Source organism: Meleagris gallopavo, chromosome 3, assembly GCF_905368555.1.
Source record: "Meleagris gallopavo chromosome 3, MGAL_WU_HG_1.1, whole genome shotgun sequence".
Classification (NCBI taxonomy): domain Eukaryota; kingdom Metazoa; phylum Chordata; class Aves; order Galliformes; family Phasianidae; genus Meleagris; species Meleagris gallopavo.
Genome location: NC_139406.1, coordinates 9,606,710 through 9,625,604, shown reverse-complemented (window position 1 = coordinate 9,625,604; position 18,895 = coordinate 9,606,710). Strand labels below are relative to the sequence as shown.

The 18,895-nt window shown below is 42.3% G+C and overlaps 1 protein-coding gene across 4 annotated transcripts in view; it reads left to right on the top strand.

Moving 5' to 3' along the window:
- HIVEP1 (HIVEP zinc finger 1) overlaps positions 1-18,895 on the top strand; it is a 116,189-nt gene that overhangs the window by 19,503 nt on the left and 77,791 nt on the right. The window contains exon 1 of one of the 4 annotated variants that reach the window (XM_085220200.1): positions 16,622-16,952. The exons of the other annotated variants lie outside the window; for them this stretch is intronic. Within the exon in view, the coding sequence (XP_085076326.1) occupies positions 16,922-16,952 (31 nt within the window). The 5' untranslated portion in view covers positions 16,622-16,921. Of the gene's footprint in view, positions 1-16,621; positions 16,953-18,895 lie in introns of those variants that run through there. 4 annotated transcript variants of the gene reach the window in all.

Genomic DNA, 18,895 nt, shown 5'->3' with positions numbered 1-18,895 from the left:
CATGGGTGTCCAACCTTTTGGCTTACCTGGGTCACATTAAGTAAAGAGGAATGGTCTAGGGATCCAAAAGTAATGCTTGCTATTTATTTCCATGGAAGCTACAACAGAAACATAGAACTAAAATAACACACGACAGGCAAAATTTATTCTGAACTAGTACAAAATCTTGTAGAAGGGAACCTGAATTGGTTCATTTTCAGGTTTCAACACGGCAAAAATTTGGGTGCCTGCTAATCTGGAACACAAAGTTCAGTGTGAAAATTGTTGGGATTATGAGTCCAGATACTTGGTGGTGTTTATGTCAAGTAGTAGCATAAGTGTATTTGTGCTGCATTAAGCACCCTAGTTTATTTGTTTTGCCCCACTGTGCCTCCTTTGGAGACATCCTAGTCAAGTGACGATGGATGAAGGTGATGTAGAGAAGCTGTTTATAGTGATAAAAATGATGGTATAGATACCTCTACCACCCATAAATTTTCTCCTTGCTTGTTGGGAAAGAGCTTTTTTTCACTCTTGTAAACCTGTTAGTTGATCTAATTTGTATTTCTGCTTGTAATAGTCTTTGTGAGATGTCAGGCTGTCATTCACGAGTGACACTTGGGCAGTGCAGCTGTTGGGTCAGAGGCACTGATGGCTACTCTGGGGATGGTCAGGTGCCTTCCAGCCTTTGATCATTGTGGTGGCTAATGCTATTCTGTTTAGTCCTGGTAAAACTCACTGAAAATAGTCAGAGGTTTGTGCATACTAACATCATCTTCTTTCTAAATATGATAATGATGTTGGTAGGAACACAGAAATTCCTAAGGCAAACACAGTGTTGACACAAGTGTTTTCTCATGGGACATCAGCACTGAGTTCATTCTGAGTTATTCCTTATACGTACCTATACTTCTAGGCTTGTAGTATTCTCTGAAAAGAAGCTTTATTAGATGTATGCTTCCTGAACTCTCCAACTAGGTTATCTTTGATATTGTAGTCATAATTGAGGTCATATCTAGAAGCAAGATAGCCCAGGTTATATATACGTGTGGGAATGATAGAAGGGGGCAGGAGCAGGACAAGGGTCTGTGGAGGAATCAGTGTGTAGCTTACTTCCCAGTATGAGAAATGTCTGCATCTGTGTATAAATGAAATTTCCAAAGGCCTTTTGCAAACCTGAATTTTGTATTTGCTTGAAATGGAAGTAGTGGAGAGAGAGATGATGTTACCAGAGATTATGGAGTACATTCTTATAGGAGTACAGATTGTCCTGTTCTGAAGAATTTTTTTTTTTAAATTATTGGTGTGACTGAACAGCAGATCTGAAAATGCGTACTAAAAAGCTAAGAACCAAGGACAGACAGTTAATGATAAATAAAAGTCAGCAAATCCCCCAAAACAAAGACAACAAAATGCAAACACAGCCCAACACAACTGGATCCAGATGGAGGAAGTGGGATCTATATTGTTTAGCTGCAGAAAGACTGTCCAGTATTTATCCCTGTTTCCCATTATTTCCAGCACAATGTGAGGAATTCTCCTACATTCATGTATTGGAACCGAGAGTAAGAAAGTAGTAATGAGTCCGTTGTCAGCGTGTTGTGCTTTCTTTAATTTATAGCATCATCACTGTGCTGTGCTGCCTTGAAGGACAGAATATATCCTTTGTCCTTATTCAACATTAGCAGAACCAACAATGATGCATGCAGTTGGCAAAAACCTAAATACAAAGTCCCCATTCATTGTTGCGGAGTAGTTTGTTTTAGCTTTGTGCATGGTGCCTCTGTTGCGTAAGCCATTTGTGGTATAATTTGGGACATCGCACAGAATAATATTGGGCATGAATATCTAGCTGTTGTGCTGCTGAGTTGGGGAAAAAAAATACGTTGTTGCACTGTAGGCCTTCGAACATTTGCTGAATTGAAATACTTTGACCCATTCCCTTGGCAGCATCATATGGCAAGCGCTAGCAGCAATAATGTGTGAGTGCAATCGATGTCCTACTTGCAGAAACATATACAGTTTTACCCTTCAGGAACCTACTGCCAGCTCAGGTGGTTTGTCAGGTGGAATAGATGGAATAGACAGGTAGGAGAAAGTTGAACGTGAAAATACGTACTATGAGTTACCAGTCTGATAGTGTAACAGCGATGTTTTAGTGGAGCTGTAGGAACTACAAAGCAAATAAGAATTTTGTCATTGAGCTCTGGAAAGTTGCTGCCATTAGACATCATTTGTCCTGAAGGTATATCCACCTGCCTTTTGCAATTAGCATTTTGAGCATGCAAAACAGTACGAAGTAGAATATTTTTGACTGCAAGGGAAGGCAATGCTAAGAAGTTAAAAAGAGCCCCTAAAATACATCAAATGGTGATGATGATACTGGAAAAACTGCTTTCTTATCCTGAATGCTATTTAACAAAGTAGTAAAATGCTGTACAGGACTCTTCAGTTAACGTGAGGAGTCTGTGCATTGTGTTTTGAAGGGAAATAAAGAAATAAAAGCAGGTGTTTCTCAGACTCATTTTGCCATTTCAGACTCAGTTGTCTTTGTTGTCTGAACTTTGCTAGGAAGGCACTGGATGTGTCCTGCTAGGCAAAAAAAAAAAAAAAAAAAAAGTTTTTCTTGGCATTTGTTACCACAAGTCCTCAATGTGATCTTGCAAAGTGACTGGAGATGCTGGAGACACTTCAAGTGAAAACAGATTTTTTATCAGCCAAGTGATGGGTTAATTTGTTCATTGCTGAGTAAGCACAAACAAAAAACAATCAGCATTAACAACCAAGCGTAGACTGGGCGATTAATGTCATATACTGTGTTTTGCTTGTTTCTCTAGGATTTTGTCTGAGGTACTTACCGTTACGGAAACCTGAGGGTTCATCGCTGTGTGGGTGTTCTTTATAGTGCTCACTTTCAAAGGTGGAATTAAAGGAAGAAAATTTTGGATCACGTTTCTGTTGATATTTTTGAGTTTTCTTTTTTTTTTTTCCTGTTTTCTTGTCTTTAGTTACATGGCAACCATGATAGCAGTGGTGTGTTATTCCTTAAGCTTATCTGCGAACAAGTCTTGATGATGAGTAGGAGGATGTTCACAATTCCTGTGCTTTACCTTTTAGGCACTGAGTTCATGTACCGCTGTTTTCTAGAGCTATCGCACTTCATAGTGAGATATATGCCATTAACATGCACTGTTAGTTTTACTTCAAGACCAAACCTGATGCGTTAAATCGATGACAGGCTTGGCCTTAGAGGGTCATACTTGTACGCTGTCCTCAACTGTAGCCTGTTCTACGTTTTGCCACTTTTGGGGGCTGGCCGTCGCAGTGGTGAATTACAAATACCATTTGAGAACCTAATTCCATTGTCACTGCAGTTTTTTGCGTTCATAAACAGAAGTGGATAGGAATGTTGATAACAAATTCCAGGTCATCTTGATGTTTTTGGAGGCTTCTTCGTTTGACTGTAAAATTGAAAATACCCAGCTGAATCAGATCTTCTGTACGTAGGGAATGCGTCAATAAATGAATGAGGAGTTCTTGTATTTGGAGACTAATTAGGATGTAAAGGAGGCATGACCGTAAAACGCAAGGAGTGCTCCACCTTCATGGACATGCTTATTCTGGGACAAACTAGTCCTCTGTGTATGTTTAACATTACCCATTTTTGAAGTATTTAATCAAGAATAGCTTGTAGCTGTGAGTAGCTAGGCTTTGTGTATGGAATTTGTGTGTTTTGCTTGGCTTCTTAAAGAGGCAATATCGAAGTATTATTTCACTATCAGATTTCAGGCTGAATATTTTGAGTTACTTGTTTTCCAAGCCCCTGAAATTGCTGTAACTGAGAGAAAGGAAGCAAAAAGTGTAGTTTATACTTTCGATAACAGTATGTTTGTAATCGGCACCTCCTGCTTAATGAATTAGTTGACTGTTTCTTTCATACATCAATAGGAGGGAAGACTGCTGGGATAATCAGCAAGCATTGGCAGAGGGATTCAGCAATGTATATCAGCTAATATTTCTTCTAAATAGTTTCTGTGCAGACTAGATCAAAATTTTGATCGTGTCCCTCTGTGTGTCTAATTATTTTCCAGAAATGGAGTCAAGTTAAATATCGTGATCTGTACAGTACTTATGTTCTTAAACCTGAAGGAAGCATACTGAGTGACTTTATTTCCCTTCTACAATGCAATCACAGCCTACAGAATAAACTCTTACTTTCGATTTAATGTTTTTAACATATTTGAAGGCTTTTCTTTCCAAAGAATTTTCCTGTAATGTCAGTATCAATACCTCTCTTTTTTTTTTTTTTTTTCTTGAATGGTAATAAGATTGTTCTTTTAAAGATACCAGTTGTGCTTGCAGCGTAGTAAGTTGGTTCATCAACACAGAAGCAACAGTGCACACAGACTACTTGAAATTGTTGAGCCTGAATGTGTGTGTACTCATCCCATGTCTGAAGGCTGCCAAATTCTAGATGCCATCTTTCCTGGGAACTAACCAATGCTCTCTGGCATGATTTTAACTTCCCCTTATGTCTATATTTGAAAAAAAAAAAACATACGTGTTGTCTTTAAATGAATATAGTGGTTAACAAGCTATGGATTACAACCCGCAAAACATATTTTCTTAAGTAAGTTTCATAATGCCTAATGGAAAACAAATATCAGAACTACTAAAACAAGAATATTGCTGTACATACATATACTTCATGCATAAGAAAAGGTGCAGGAGAAATCCCCTTCTGAGTCTTTCTTGATTCTGCTTCCTCCTCTTGGCTTTACTTTGCTAAAAATCTGGGGAAATAACCTGTTCGTTGCTGCACATACATTTCCTTGATAGGGCAAGATGTTTGTATGGAGGGAACTGCAAGCTACTATCATTACATTCCCTGCCCTCCCCATAACACCTGCTGGATGCTCTTGGGAAAGATGAGGAGCAGACCCAGGCTGGGAAGGAGTGTGCTGGGATAGAGCAAATTTTCCTTCCATCAACAAATTGCCAAGCTTGCTTGCAGTTCTTTGCTGCCCATCCTGGGTAGCACTGAGTTAGGGAGCTAATTCAGCTAGCAACTGCTAACTTGAACACAGCACAAAATTAGGGGTTTTGATTACAAAGGGCTTGTTTAGTACCGTTCTTAACGTCAGGGGCTCTATGTTGAGCTAAGGCTTTCTGAACTTGGCTTAAACTATATGATTTTTGAAATTTCAGAAGGAAGGAAGGAACCTGAGATGTGTTTATTTGCCTTCTTTCATCTGTTACTCGTGCATTTGCTTCTTCCGTATGATTGTACTGTTGTGAAAGTTAAGAACTTAAGAAGCAAATGAGATTTCTGTAACCTTTTGATTCCTCTGTCAAACCTCTTGAGAAATTATCAAACACTGCCAAGGTTTATGATATAACTAAAGAATTGAATACGTTTTATGATTGCCTAATGCTCCAAGTAGAAGACAAAAAATTGGTTGTAGAATAATGTGTAATCACACATACATATTAACTTTTAGGTGCTTGTGTAAGCACTCTCAGTTCTGGTAAGTGGAAATTGTAAGATGAGATGGTCAGCACTTCTGATCTGAACCACACCTTCCCACCCCTACCCCCCCTTGCCATTAGTTTCTCAATAGTTTGTTGATACTAGTGCAATTTCCATTTAGGAAATAGAAGGTATCTTCCATATTAGCTGCCTCTTTTGATTACAGTGGCTACTGTGAAACGTCTACCCATCTTTCAGAATTCAATTTTTTTTCCATTTTGTGCGTAATAAAGCAGCTTTTTTGTATATGCATGCGTACCCTAATATATATATGTTATTCAGCTAGGAAAACTGTAGTTACTAATGTGGGAAGTTTCTGTGGTTTTCTGATTTATAACCTTATACAACCAGAAAGAGCTTGCCTTTCTTGTTTCAAAATGAGTTGAAGCATGGCTCCTAGGTACTTTCCAAATGAGTACATCATGACATCTCAAGTAGCTAGCCAATACAAATCTCACTCAGTACCAGCTGTTGTTACCCTGTCAAGTACATCTTGTGAAGCCAAAGGCCGTTTCTGCCATGGACTTGTTTAAGGTTTTGGATATTTCAAGAAAAATGAGGATTGATGTGATAGTTATAAGTAAAAGTATTACTACAGCTTAACATCGTTTATTTTTCTTGGGCTTTGGAGCATATGTGCATGTGTAGGATATAGAAACTTTCCATCAAGCAAAGCCCAGTATTACAACAATCCTAATCTACTTCCATGGAACAACAAAAGGAAATAACCCCTTCAGTTAAGGCTGTTTGTACTACAAAACAAAAAGTATGTGTCCAACAATGATTCTAATAACTTGGCAAAAGCTGTTGTATCTAAACTCAACAGTTGTTTTGCATGAGACGTGAGTCCAGAACGATAGTGATGCATGTGCTGTGGACAAGGCTTTGGTAAATGAAAAGTATGGTAATACTGTAAGTGCTGAGGTGTTCTGTGCTGTCTGAATTATTTCCTTGGAGGGCTACGGTTCTTTAAACCTTTCCACTCACTGTGTTGCCAGTAAGAGCCAAAAGAACGTGTCAGTACTATGGCTGAGATCTTCACTAAGGCTGCAGCCCTACAAATATCTCATAAAGCTATAGTAAAGGGTGTTTGTAATCTACCATGCTTGGAGAACATATTTCATCTCTGGAGTCATGTTGGAAGCCATACTGTGAAAGACCGCGTGTATGTGACAGTACTCTTGCCTTTAAGACACGATGATCAGTAAACAAAATTCTCCATAAAATGGAGCTCCAGGCATCCTGGTGATGGCAGAGCCCGTCCAAGCCTTGGAGCAGTCCAGAGACAGGAGAACACAAAATGTTTTTTGAAGCCACCTGCATTGTTCTGTGATCTGTGCTTTGTCCTTTAGAGGCACTGTAGTTTGTATCCCAAATTTTTAAGACATTACTGCAATGTCTGTCTTCTTATCTAGTCTTACTAAGTGTTCTGCATCTTCCATCACTCCTTCAATGTTACTTTCTTTTTCCACCCTCTCTCTGTACATGAAATATTTCTTAATTTACTCAACCTTGATAGAAGAACAAAATTTGATGTTGTCTTTATGGATCGCTGAAGTTTGGAGACATTTGTTTGGAGCAGGAAGGCACTGGGAGTGTCCCTGTTTTACTGGAGTTCAATTTGCTTGACCCTTCACATTTTTCTTCTCTCCCCTATTGTGTGGCATATGGAAATTAGGAGCAGCAATTGAGAAGAGGAGCTAGTGAAAACCAGAAAAGGGTGGAAGGAGAAGAGAGAGCGGAGAGAAATAAAGGGAAAACAGGATTAAAATAATAACAATTAATTACAAAAAGAAAGCTTAGTTGTGAAATGGGGGAAAAAAAGAATACTTTTTATAGGATAAACCCAAACTAAATCCCAGGGAGATGAGAGATATGACTCATTTGTTTGGACATCTGATGGGTGATGGATCTCTATAATCCAACAGAGAGATCTCTGTTTTGCTAGGTATGGAATAAAGAAGCAAGTTAGTTTTTAGCCCCAACTGCTAGTAGTTTGTGTAGACAAAATATACTTGTGAGTGGGGAAAGCAGTATTTTTAACTTAGATGTGCAGAGAAGCTAATTTCAGCAAACAATATGCATTCTTTGCTGCTACAGTGTAGAGAAGTCAGAGGTGATGTTCCAGTAGATTTTTGCAGTTAAATATGTGTAGACCTTGTGGTATCTAACTATGAACCACTCTATTCTGTTTTCTCTGTAGCGTGTTACATGGACTTTGGTTTTTTCCTTGGTTCAGGTGACTCGCAGGACTCGCATCGCTACGTCACTGTTTACTGTTCAGCTGTAGGCTTACTGCTGGGCCAGGGTGTACCTGACCTTTGCCCAGGATTACTGGGGACATCAAGACCAAAGCCTCTCCTCTTTCTGTATTTGGAAATTAAAGGGACTGCTCCTCTCTTGGTGGGCACTTGGTGCTGGGAAAAGAATGAAGAGGTCTGCATAAATGCAGAGTCACAGGGGTTGAACTATATCCTCAAGAAATGATCTAAACAGCTTGCCCTGAAACGAACCTGGCTAGGGCTTGATCACTTCTGACAGGATCTAGCATCTTCATACATACATACATATATATGTATATATACAAGATGAAGGTAACTTATGAAATGAGCAACATAGATGCTCTCTACTCCCCCCCTCTCCGACCCCATGCAATATATAATATCACACACACATGTTCTGTTGAAGCGCATTTCTTTGTCAGAAACATTTGCTTACTGTTTTGGTACAGTCTTTGGTATTGTAATTTGTTATTCTGGCCATGGATAAGGAGAAGTTTCTTTCCTCTTGGTGTTATCCTTCTGCGCGATTGAAGACTCTTTACCTTGGCTCCCTTCAGTTTTCCTTTGTTTAGATTAGATAAGTAATTTATCCTTTCTCTGCTCTCTTTGAAGTATCTTGTGATTTGTCTGTGCCTTTCTGACTGCAGCAACAAAAGTTGACCAAAATGCTCCTGCTTACACTCAGTTATAGAATCATAGAATCACCATGGTTGGAAAAGCTCTCTAAGAACATTCAGTCCAGCTGTTCACCTGTCACCAATATTTCCCAGTGAACCACGTCCCTCAGTACAGCAGTTATGGTGGGTACAGCAGAAGGCTTTCCTCACAAACCTCTGTTCCTGTCTGTGCATTCCAACACAATATTGGCTTTTTTGCAATAATTTCTTATTGTGCACTGCTGTTTCTAGCTCTTTTTCTCAGAGCTTCTCTCTAGCTGTGAGAGTGGAGACGGACTGGTTGATAAAAGGTGGAAAATTTGGTAGTGAGACTAGAAATGGGATCATGGAATGGGAGGAAGGACAACAATTACTCGGTTAGTTGGAGGAAAACTGTTGGACTAAAGAGCGCAAAAATATTTCAATGGACAAAGCTTAGCAGACTTCATGCATATGTTTTTCATGGTCACTAAATTTGATGCCAAAAGGATTTCAGCAATAAATGTGCTGCAGTCTAGCTTGGGTGTAAATGATATGATCTGACTTAGACTAGGAGATAGCCAACGGAATCTGTTTTTGTTGTATGTACAAGACGGTACTATTATTCGTATTAGTGTTAAAAGTATGAATGTTTACATTTCCTTGGTTGTGTGCCTGAATGCTGTCACTTCATAGCCCAAGTAGCTTGACCTTTTCATACCCTTTGTTCAAAAAAACACTTCCGCTGAAGTAATTTTTATATAAAGTGCTAGAGAAACTCTTTTATTTATGCGTATCTTCTTTTGAATAGTAATAGTAATTTTGTACGTTTGAAGGAATGGTACTTGACAATTTTCCTGAATTTGTTTGTCTCACATTTGGAATGTCAAAGTATTGCTGCTGCGTTATGATCTGGGGTGGGTACATGTGCAGAATAGGATGTTTTTAGCTGTTTAGGCGATGTTACACATGCATAGTGAGTTTCTGCATTTTGAAAAGAGGGGAAATCCTCACTCATTGAAACAATTTGTCTTTCAGATTAGGCAAAAAACTGTGGGTCTTTGTAGTGGGCTAAAAGCCTGCAAAATCTCACCACTGTATTTTTTTCCAGTAATCCGAAGATTGTTTGCTCAGCTGCTTCCATTCAGTGTAGCACTTAATATGAGTACTTCAAAAAAGAGAGGTGGCTAAAGCAAGGAATATATATATTTTGAAGTTGACATACACTGCTTGTTTCAAACCTCCTTCCGTGGTTATGTTATTTATTTTGTGTGTGCACGTGTGTGTGAGGAGTTTGTTTGGTGCATAAGCACTCTGGGGAGGGATGTCAGCAATTTTTGCAACCGAATCAGCAGAAGTTGTTGGAAAATGGACAGAAGTGTAGCAACTGTTGTGGTGAGCACTGCGGTTCACGTCGTAGTGTCTGATTCCGATTATGGGCCTTAAGCTCATACTGACAGGCACACTCCCATTGTTTATGAATCGACCTCTAAATGCTTTCTTTTGGAGTTGCACGCAACCATGAGCACGTTGCAGTTCGTTTTGATATTTCCTCATTAGCCTTGAAGGAGCTCTCTTGAAACCTGCTGCCCACTCGTTGTCTTACATCACAGTGAAAGTTCCCAGCTGAGTAGTGCTGGGTAGGGACTGGTGCTGGTCCTAGGTCAGGGGACGGCAGGAAGAACACAAGGGAAAGCTCCCCAGCAGACCCACCTCCATGGAGGAAAGTGCGATGTGAGACTTTGCTGCCTCATTGACTCCTGCCTTCCAGATGGGGAGAAAACCCAACTGGTAACGCAAGAATCTGGGAGCTTTAATTTCTCTATTGATACTTCACTTTGTACCATTTTGAGCCAAAACTTCTGCTTTGTTTTTGAATAAATGTACTGCTCTGAATGCTTGCACATGGTGCCATTGGCCGCGTAGCCAAGGGGTGTTGGTTGTAGCGTTGACCTGGTACTATGCCTTGCAACGCCTGCTTATTGTTAAGTACATTATTTGTTCTTTAGCACGTTTTGTGATCAGTGCTGAACTTCAAGAGTTACACATTTCTCAGAGATGCTGAGTAACTACTGATTCTCTTTTATTTTGTTGTAAATAATTCAAACAGATGCTTATACAAAGCTGTGGGTGCCCTACTGCATAATTAATGCTACAACAAAACCACAGCAGCATTAAAATAAATTAGTTGAAGAGGATCTCTGCCTGCCTGCTACCTACAGAGAAAACTCTGTCCTACCTTTTTAATGTACTGGATATGTATCTCTAGGTCTCTATAGGAGGAGTTTAGAATGGATAGCATGGCTGAAGTCTTTGTGTTGATGTTTAAGAGGGGGTAGAAAGAATAGGAACAAAGATAGCATTCTCACAGACAGTTCAGAGGCCATTTGGAAAGGACCAGTGGATGTGAAGTGAGATCAAGGATTTGATCTAAGATGAGATCTGCATCCATCAGTTTCAATAAGGGCACCACATGTGCAAGTAGGAGGTGGGATGCAAAAAATTAAGGTGGGCATTGGGTATCAACTTGGTAAGTTGCACAATTATGTTTTCCACACTGTTTGCAAAAGAACCTAATATGAACTGCAGACTATACCTTCATTGTGAACTTTTTTTAGATTTGTGTACTAAGTACTTTCAGTACAGATCTTGAAAGTTGGCAATGATTACTTTGCATAGTGATCCTTTTTGAAGTAAAAGAGCCCTGTATCTAGAAGAAAACATTAAACAGAAGAAAGCATTCTGCTTTTAAGTCTCTATTTTGTATATAGATGTCGTCTGAATCTTTTTAGCACAGTATAAGTTAACGTGAATATTTACATATTTTTACATACAAAAATAGAATTTTGAACTATTTATTTGAATATGCAAGTATTCTGCCCTGTTTTGTTTCTGTTTTCTAAATAGTCAGCAGATAACTTTAAGGCTTTGGTATTTCATGCCCTTGTCACAGTAATTTCAGCTCTTGAGTGCTGATACTTGGTTCTATCTTAGCTGTCAGGTTCTGAAGTTTCTCAGAAAGCTTTTACAACTATATTCACTGTCAGAACTGCTCAGCTCATTTCCTTCTTCTTTTTTGCTGTTCATTTGTTTTTTAAGTCTCATTCTTAGCATTTATCACAACATTTCCTAAATCATTTCACATCTCATGGTTTCAGCTAGAAAACTGGTGATGTTGCCATCTTTGGCTGAACATCCCAATGTTGTAGCCTGCAGCAGTGTGGTGGTGCTGGGACCTGGTGAGCAGCTGGTCTGAGAGCATCAGGAGTGTTAATAGTCAGCTCTCTTGAACCTTGCTGAGCACAAAGCACAGTGCAACTGCCCAGGTCATGAATCTATGTCTAGCCCTTTGAAGGCTGTGTTGTCCCATGTCAATGAATACTGTTATTGGTCACTTCAAGCATTTTCTCTGACTAGCAGCCTAGTGACCCATCTTCCAGCTGAGCTTCAAGGCTTATTCTTCCAGAGCTCAAGAGATATGTGCTCACCTTGGCTGTGTGCTTGGTGAATCCGTTTCCTTTACCTTTGTGCTCAGGGAGAGCTCAAACACAGCTCTTCCCTTCCTCATCTTCATGGAAGAGGAAGGCACCTCATGGTAGTTAGTTTGCGCAGCAGGACACTGTTGTGGTATAAAAGAACCTTTTGTACACCTTCATAGAAGACACTGAAAGATTTTTGGCCACCTCAGGGATGAGCACCACAGAAGTCCTTCTTGGAGAACCAGCATCAGCATGGGGTGAGCAGCCATTCTGTTGTCTTCTCCCATGAAGCTGCTGAAAAGATGTGTAATAAATACATCTTTGATCAGCTCTGCAGAATGCCTTCTGACAGACAGCCTTGCTTAGGGGGCTGTATCTTCGGGATTCTGTTGAGTCATGCTGATGATTATTTAAATGTAAATAATAATTGACACACTTGAAAATCTGAATTTCATTATGTGAGGGTACTAGACGTAGATACATGAATTCTTTTTTACATAGCACACTGTAACATACATACTAGTTTTGACAAAGATTCCCCCCCCCCCCACACCCCGACAGAGATGGCAGATAATAATAAGCAACCAGACAGGGTTATACAACAGGGGAATATTTTAATCATCTTTGTCTGGGAGGAGACAGGCCAATGTGAGTTAGCTCTTAGACAGTCTGCGTTACTGATACTTAGCTTCAGCAGATTGACAGCATCTCAGAAAAGAAAATAAGTGTTTGCTATTCCTGTCATAGACTTCTTTCAATCACTGCGACAGATGTTCCAAGCATGTTGTTCCTCTGTTAGGTTTCTCTAGTAGTAAAAATACTGCAGTTTAAATATAGTTTAAACTTGTTGAGATACTTTGAGCATGGTTCAAAATTGCATTATACCCGGTTTAAATCACAGTGTAGTGGGACAAAACCACTGGATAGACTATGCAAGATTTTTTTCAAAACCAGGTAAAACTTTTTATTCAATCATTTTTGCAGCAGTTCCAACAAAGTGCCATGTTTTTCTACCATGTCTTGCTATCTGAGTTAGGATGAAGACTACATATCGTACTGAGTTTTTATTTCCAGAATTTGTTATTTAGAAATGGAAGAAAAGAGTTAACTGGCTCTCTCTTCCTGTATCTGTAGTCTTGTCACTTGTGACAGCTGTATGTTACACATCAGAAATGTGCACATTTTGTTTCAGTTTTTAATGAAAATAGAATTTAGAATTGGGCAATAGATGAAGTAACTGAGCTGAGACTGATAACCGAAATGTATATGAAAGATAGCTATGTTTAGTATTGGGAAACTCAGAAGGTAAAAGGACTGTGGCCTTCCCCACCCCTGTTCTCTCTGTCAGCGAGTTGCAGTTCAGAACTCCCCTCTGTCATCTCCCCTGCTCATACACCTCTGGAAACCACTGGGTCAGCCAACAAGATGCTGCAGGCAGAATGCTGGACAAGTAGATGGTAAACAGCTTCTCCTCTTTATTACTCTGCTCACTTGCTATCTGGATGACTTCTTGATATTCATGAGACCCACTCTGGGAGACTACCACCTCCCTGTAGCTGCTGCTGCTGGCTCTGCCTGGAATTGCATTACAGGGCTCTTCCAGTAAGCTCCGGCTTCCCCTGTGATTTCAACTGCAATTCTAGTCAGTGACATCGATCAGGGAAACTCTTGTTTGGCTGCTGGCTCTATGCAGGCTTTCTGCTCTCTCTTCATGACATCTGTCATCAGGACACGTGTACAGATTAAAATTGCTTAAGTTGCACTGTCTGGGATGAGGCACTCATCTGTTTCGAAAAGCAATGAGTAGATCAGCAGTGGGACACAGTTCAAGGTCTATTTCATCACCTGGACTTTCACTCTGGTGGAATAGGTTGGGTTTTCAACTTCAGAAAATGGAGACTGTCACTTTGCAATCTGTTTCATTACTGGTTAGTTTTGTAATACGCCATAACATTACTCCAAGAAGGAGGTAGAGAAACAGTAGTGCTGTGGTCCCTAGAGCCTAATGACTGGAAACAGCTGACATCCTTGGTGTTCTTGGAGGAGGGGAGAGAAGCTTGCACAGTAATCCCCATTCTGTGAATCTGGTGGCATTAGAAGCAGCGTCTTGATGGTTCTGCTTCTGAGTGAAAACTCGCTTAGTTCAGCAATTTTCTGCCTTAGCAGGAGAGAGTAGCCATTTGGGTCCCCACTGTCATCTCATGTAAGTGGTCTTTGTTTTTTTCCCTGTGCTTGTTTTACAACCTTAGATCAGTATGAACGATCTCTCTTTTGTTAATTTTGAGGGGTTTTGCACAGCAGTGATCACAGAATTGTAGGGTTTGGAAAGGACCTCTGGAGACCATCTAGTCCAACTCCCCTGCTAAAGCAGGTTCCCCACAGCATGTCACATAGGAGAGTGTCCAAGTTTTTGAATATCTCAAGAGAAGTAGACTCCACAGCCTCTCTGGGCAGCCTGTTCCAGTGCTCTGTCACCCTTGAAGGAAAGAAGTTCTTCCTTGTGATTGTATGGAACTTCCTGTGTTCTAGTTTTTGCCTCAGAGCAATGGCTGTAGCTATTTACTCAGTTATTTCTTTATGCTACTTGTGTTGATTTAGTGCCTGTATGTATTTAAACTGTGAGAACAGTGGGAAAAACCTTGAACATTTAACTTCTGTCCCTTTTTGCATTACTCTTCTGATTTAGCAGCAGCCTTGTCACATTTACCCTAGGAGGTTCTTTTTGAAATTCTTGGGGCAGTTTTACTACCCACAGGCTGCTGAACAAGCTGTCTCTTTTTTTTTTCCCAGGGTGATGGTGGTCTTCTCTTAAATGTTTTTGTGAAACATTGTGAAATGTTTTATGAAAGAAAATTATTTGTGCAAGATCATTAACCTTCTTCTTTGGGCGTTAGTCCCTATGGTGGGGCAGTTACACCATTAGGGTTTCAGATTAATTTCTTTTGTTCAGCTCACGTGCGTAGCTGCAAGAGCATGGTGAAACCATTATTTCCTGAAAGGTAAATCATAGAATCATACAATTGCTCAGGTTGGAAAAGACCTGAAAGATTATCAAGTGCAACCTAACCATACTAGCCTAACAAACAACCCCCTGCCAAATCATGTCCCTAAGCATCACATTCAAATGTTTTTTAAACACATTCAGGGATGGTGACTCAAATAGGGACAGATGCCTGAGATTCTTCCTCATTTATTTGTCCCTACCCATTTATGACAGTGGGGTTTGCCGGAAGGTAATGGAGCCTTTAGCTTGGGATTGAACAGTGCTAATTACTGCAGGTGAGGAGAAGAGGTAACGAGGGTAATAAAGATGGTCTTGCATGCCATAGCACTTGGATATAGCTAACAAGAATGGGAGATACCTTGATCCTAATGTAATCTTCTGGCAGGGTGCTTTGCCATCTGTCTCAAGGCCTGCAGTAGATCAGTGCCTCCCACAAGCTCTCCCCTCAAGGCTGTCTCCCCCAAAGGCAAAAAGGAACAGAAGAGCTGCATAAAAATGTTTGCCTTCAAAACTCTCTATTATAAAACTCATCCAAAACTCTGAGCTGAGTCTAAAACTGGTGCAAACTGTTTCCCAAAGTCTCTTTTTCTGCGTGTATAAAGAACATAAATAAAGCAACAACTTAGTACGTGGGGCATAATATTACTAAATGACAGCAAGGAGAGCCACAGGCATGGATTCACTATTCAGTAAGATCTCTTCCTCCAACAGAGGATACAATTTCTTTGTAGGAAATCAGCAGCTGAGAGCGCTGGTGGTGTGTTGTGAAAGAGAAACTGACATGGTTGCAGCCGTTTCACCTCACTGCCGAACGTTAGTGAGCTGTGATGTTTGTATGTAAGGTATGGAACTTGTTCCCTATGCTATTTGTCAGAAGTTTGGGGGGCTTCAAGAGCAGGTTGGGTGTCACTTGTGCAACCGGCAAAGACCTCAGCCTTTGCTTGTAACCTCGTTTGAACTGAGAAGCAGCCGTCTTATCTGCGGCTGTTAATGGCAGAAATACGTTCTGGCTGCAGCATTTTAAAGTTGGCTTCAGAAGGGATCATCAGTGGATAAAGAAGATGCATGCATCGCTCTGTGTGATCCCTCCTGGCTTGCAGCTGCGCATTGAGGGAACCACGTTGGCTTGTCGTGGGCACAGGTGATTCTGCTGGCTTCAGGCTTCTTCCTTCTGAAAGGTACTCATTAGTAGGGACGTGGGGCGGTAGCAGCCTGTTGGTCCTACAGAGGGGAAAAAAAAAAAAAAGACAAAGTATGAAGTTGGGTTTGTCCTCTTAATGGAAAGCGAAACTTCTTTTCTGTTTTCATTCCCTGCTTTAATTTGAAAGAAGGCAGAGAGGGTGTTAAAATTACACGAGGGCAGTTCATTCGGTTGGTTCACAGGGGCTTGGATGGAGTTGGGGAAAAACTGTACGTCCTTAGTCAACACGGTGCTTAAGGACTGCCGTTTGAGGACGCTGTGAGAACCTTCAGCACATGCTTACGGGCTGCCCTGAGTAGCAGTTGGTTTAAGAACACGCTGAAGTGTTTTCCTGAAGGAAGACCTAAGTCTCCCGCGCTATAGCTGGGCGTATCGATTTTTCCACTCCTTGGCCGGCTCCCGAGGGCTGTAGCGGCAACCTGAGCTGCCCGGCAGCCCGGCACCGGCCCGCGGCCTCGCGGCGGCGGCGCTTCCTGCGCCCTCCTCTTGCGTAAGAGGCGGGCCCGGCCGCGCCGCACCGCGGTTGCCATGGCGCAGTGGCGGGGGAGGGCCCGGGGATCGCGGCCGGCCCGCGGCCTCACCGCCGCCTCCGTGGCCGCCGAGCCCGGAGCGGGCGGCGGCCCCGCGGCTTTGGCGGCTCTGGGGCCGCCCTCGGGGAAAGGACGCGCCGGGCCGGGCCGGGTGGGCGCGTTGAGGAGCGTGCCCGGTTCTGGGAGCCTTGCGCTGCGTGCGTAGGTGCTGCGCCGCGAGCCGCACGACGGCATCGCGTGCCGAGGTCCCGCGCGGGACGGCTGCACCATGCGTGGCGGGCATGGCGGAGGGGGACGGCGGCGCCTGCTCCGGTGAGTCCGCTCGGTGCCGCCGCCGGCTGCGTTTCCTCCCGCAGCTGGGGACGGGCGGCGGCTCGGCGTGCTCCCGGCCGGGCTGTAAGTTGGGAAAAGGCGATGTCTCGTCTGGAAGTGGAGCGTTCTGCTGTAAAAGCGTGTCTGGGGAGAGCGAACCCTGCCCTGCTTAGTAGGGCTGTTGTATCGAGCTGCAAACAACGCGTGTAGGGGGGAAAACCGAAGTGGATTTAACTTGCTGAAGCTGTTTTCCAGCGGAGGGGTGAGAAAGGCGTTAGGATGTGAGAGCATGCTACTGGGAAATAAGCTTGCAGTACACCCACGGAGCATTTACTGTATGTTAGTTATAACCCTGTTGTTTTTGTTGTCTGCAATTAATTGAGTAATTTCTTCCGTGACTGAAACTGCGGGTTGAGCGTGTTTGCTCTGAGACGGCCCTCCAGAGCGGGCGGCCTTGGGCTTACGGCATTAATGAGCTCTTGTGCGGTGCTCTGGGGATGGATTCCTGAAAGGTGTCGGTGGGGGTTAATTCCCTGTTACATAAACAGCCAATAACAGCATCTGGCTGTGCTGGAGCAGCTCAAAAATAGTTATTAGCTCCTAGGCTATTACTGGGGGAAAAGGCTCTGTTGGTGTGCGTGAGCAAAGGCACTTTGTTGCAAACGTTATTTGTAGGAAAAAAGGCAAAAATGGATTAGAAGAATTTTTAAGAATTAAAGCGAAAATGCAGCTATATAAGTAGGGAAAGCCTGACCTCGGGCTGTAGCACAGCTTTAGCACTTGATTTTACAGCTGGGACGGTTTCTATTTCCCTGGTTGAAGTGGGAGGGTGAAACAAAGTCCCCGCAAACCGATTTTCAGGAAGTTTGAGCGTTGCACAAAGACGTTTCGAAACAGCGTTGTTGTTTCCATCAGCAAAGTGCTGCCTGTGTGTGACAGGTGTGCGCATAGGCATCTGACAGTGATGTCAGAGCTTGCCAGTGCACCCAGCCGAGTAACATCACTCCAAGATACAAGCACACGAGCAGCAAGGTGAAGCCCAGCCTTGCATTTATTGCTGCGGTATGATGCAAGAGTTCAGCAGGCTCTGGGCCGTGCAAGGAGAGAAATGCGCTGGAAGCTGAAGTGCTGCGGCAGGTAAGGTGGGTGCTTCAGTCCCAGGGGCGTGCTGGGGAGCGTGCATTGCTCCCAGTCAGAGCTGTTTGAAGTTTCGAAGCAGGAAGCAGCTAGCTGATGTGGTCTGGTGGGTAAAACAGGCCCGCTACCTGTTGAAGAAGCCTGCAGAACCGATGCTGGCTGGCATCGACATGCTTTTGGCTGACTGTAGAATAGCATACAGCTGTTCTTTTGAGGGTAATGAAGATACTCCTTAGGATGCTTCTCTGTGAGAAAGCAGCTTTGTGTTTAACTCAGCTTTTTATTTCTCTGATGCTCGTTAGTATTGGCAACTACTTTTCAAGAGAAGAAGTAACTCATGTTTCAGTTGTTTCAGCTCTAGGGATTTGACACATCATTTTAAAAAACAGCATTACTCGACATCACAGCAGCTATTTATTTAGGCTTGTAAGGCAAACATATGCTTTTGCATTAACCTTTCTTTCCCTCACCTCCCCTGACCCCAGAGCAGTTCAGGCTGAAACTCAGTAAGTTAATCACAGTTACCTTGGCAAAACTAAAAACAAATGAAGATGGATGAAGCTTTGATATTATTTTGGATAGGCTGGGCACGCACAGCTGAAGGAATGAGTCGCTGCTGTTTTGGCAGCTACTTTTGACAGTATAGTGTTTCACCATGTACTTCCCTCGTGGAGAAAGTGACACCTGCCCTGTCTGCTTTCCTCCTGGAGCCTCTCTGAAGCTCCCAGGATTGACAGAGAGCCTTCAGCACAGTTTTATAGATGTGCAAATGTCTGAACAGCCTGGCCATAGCACTTAGCTAGTGT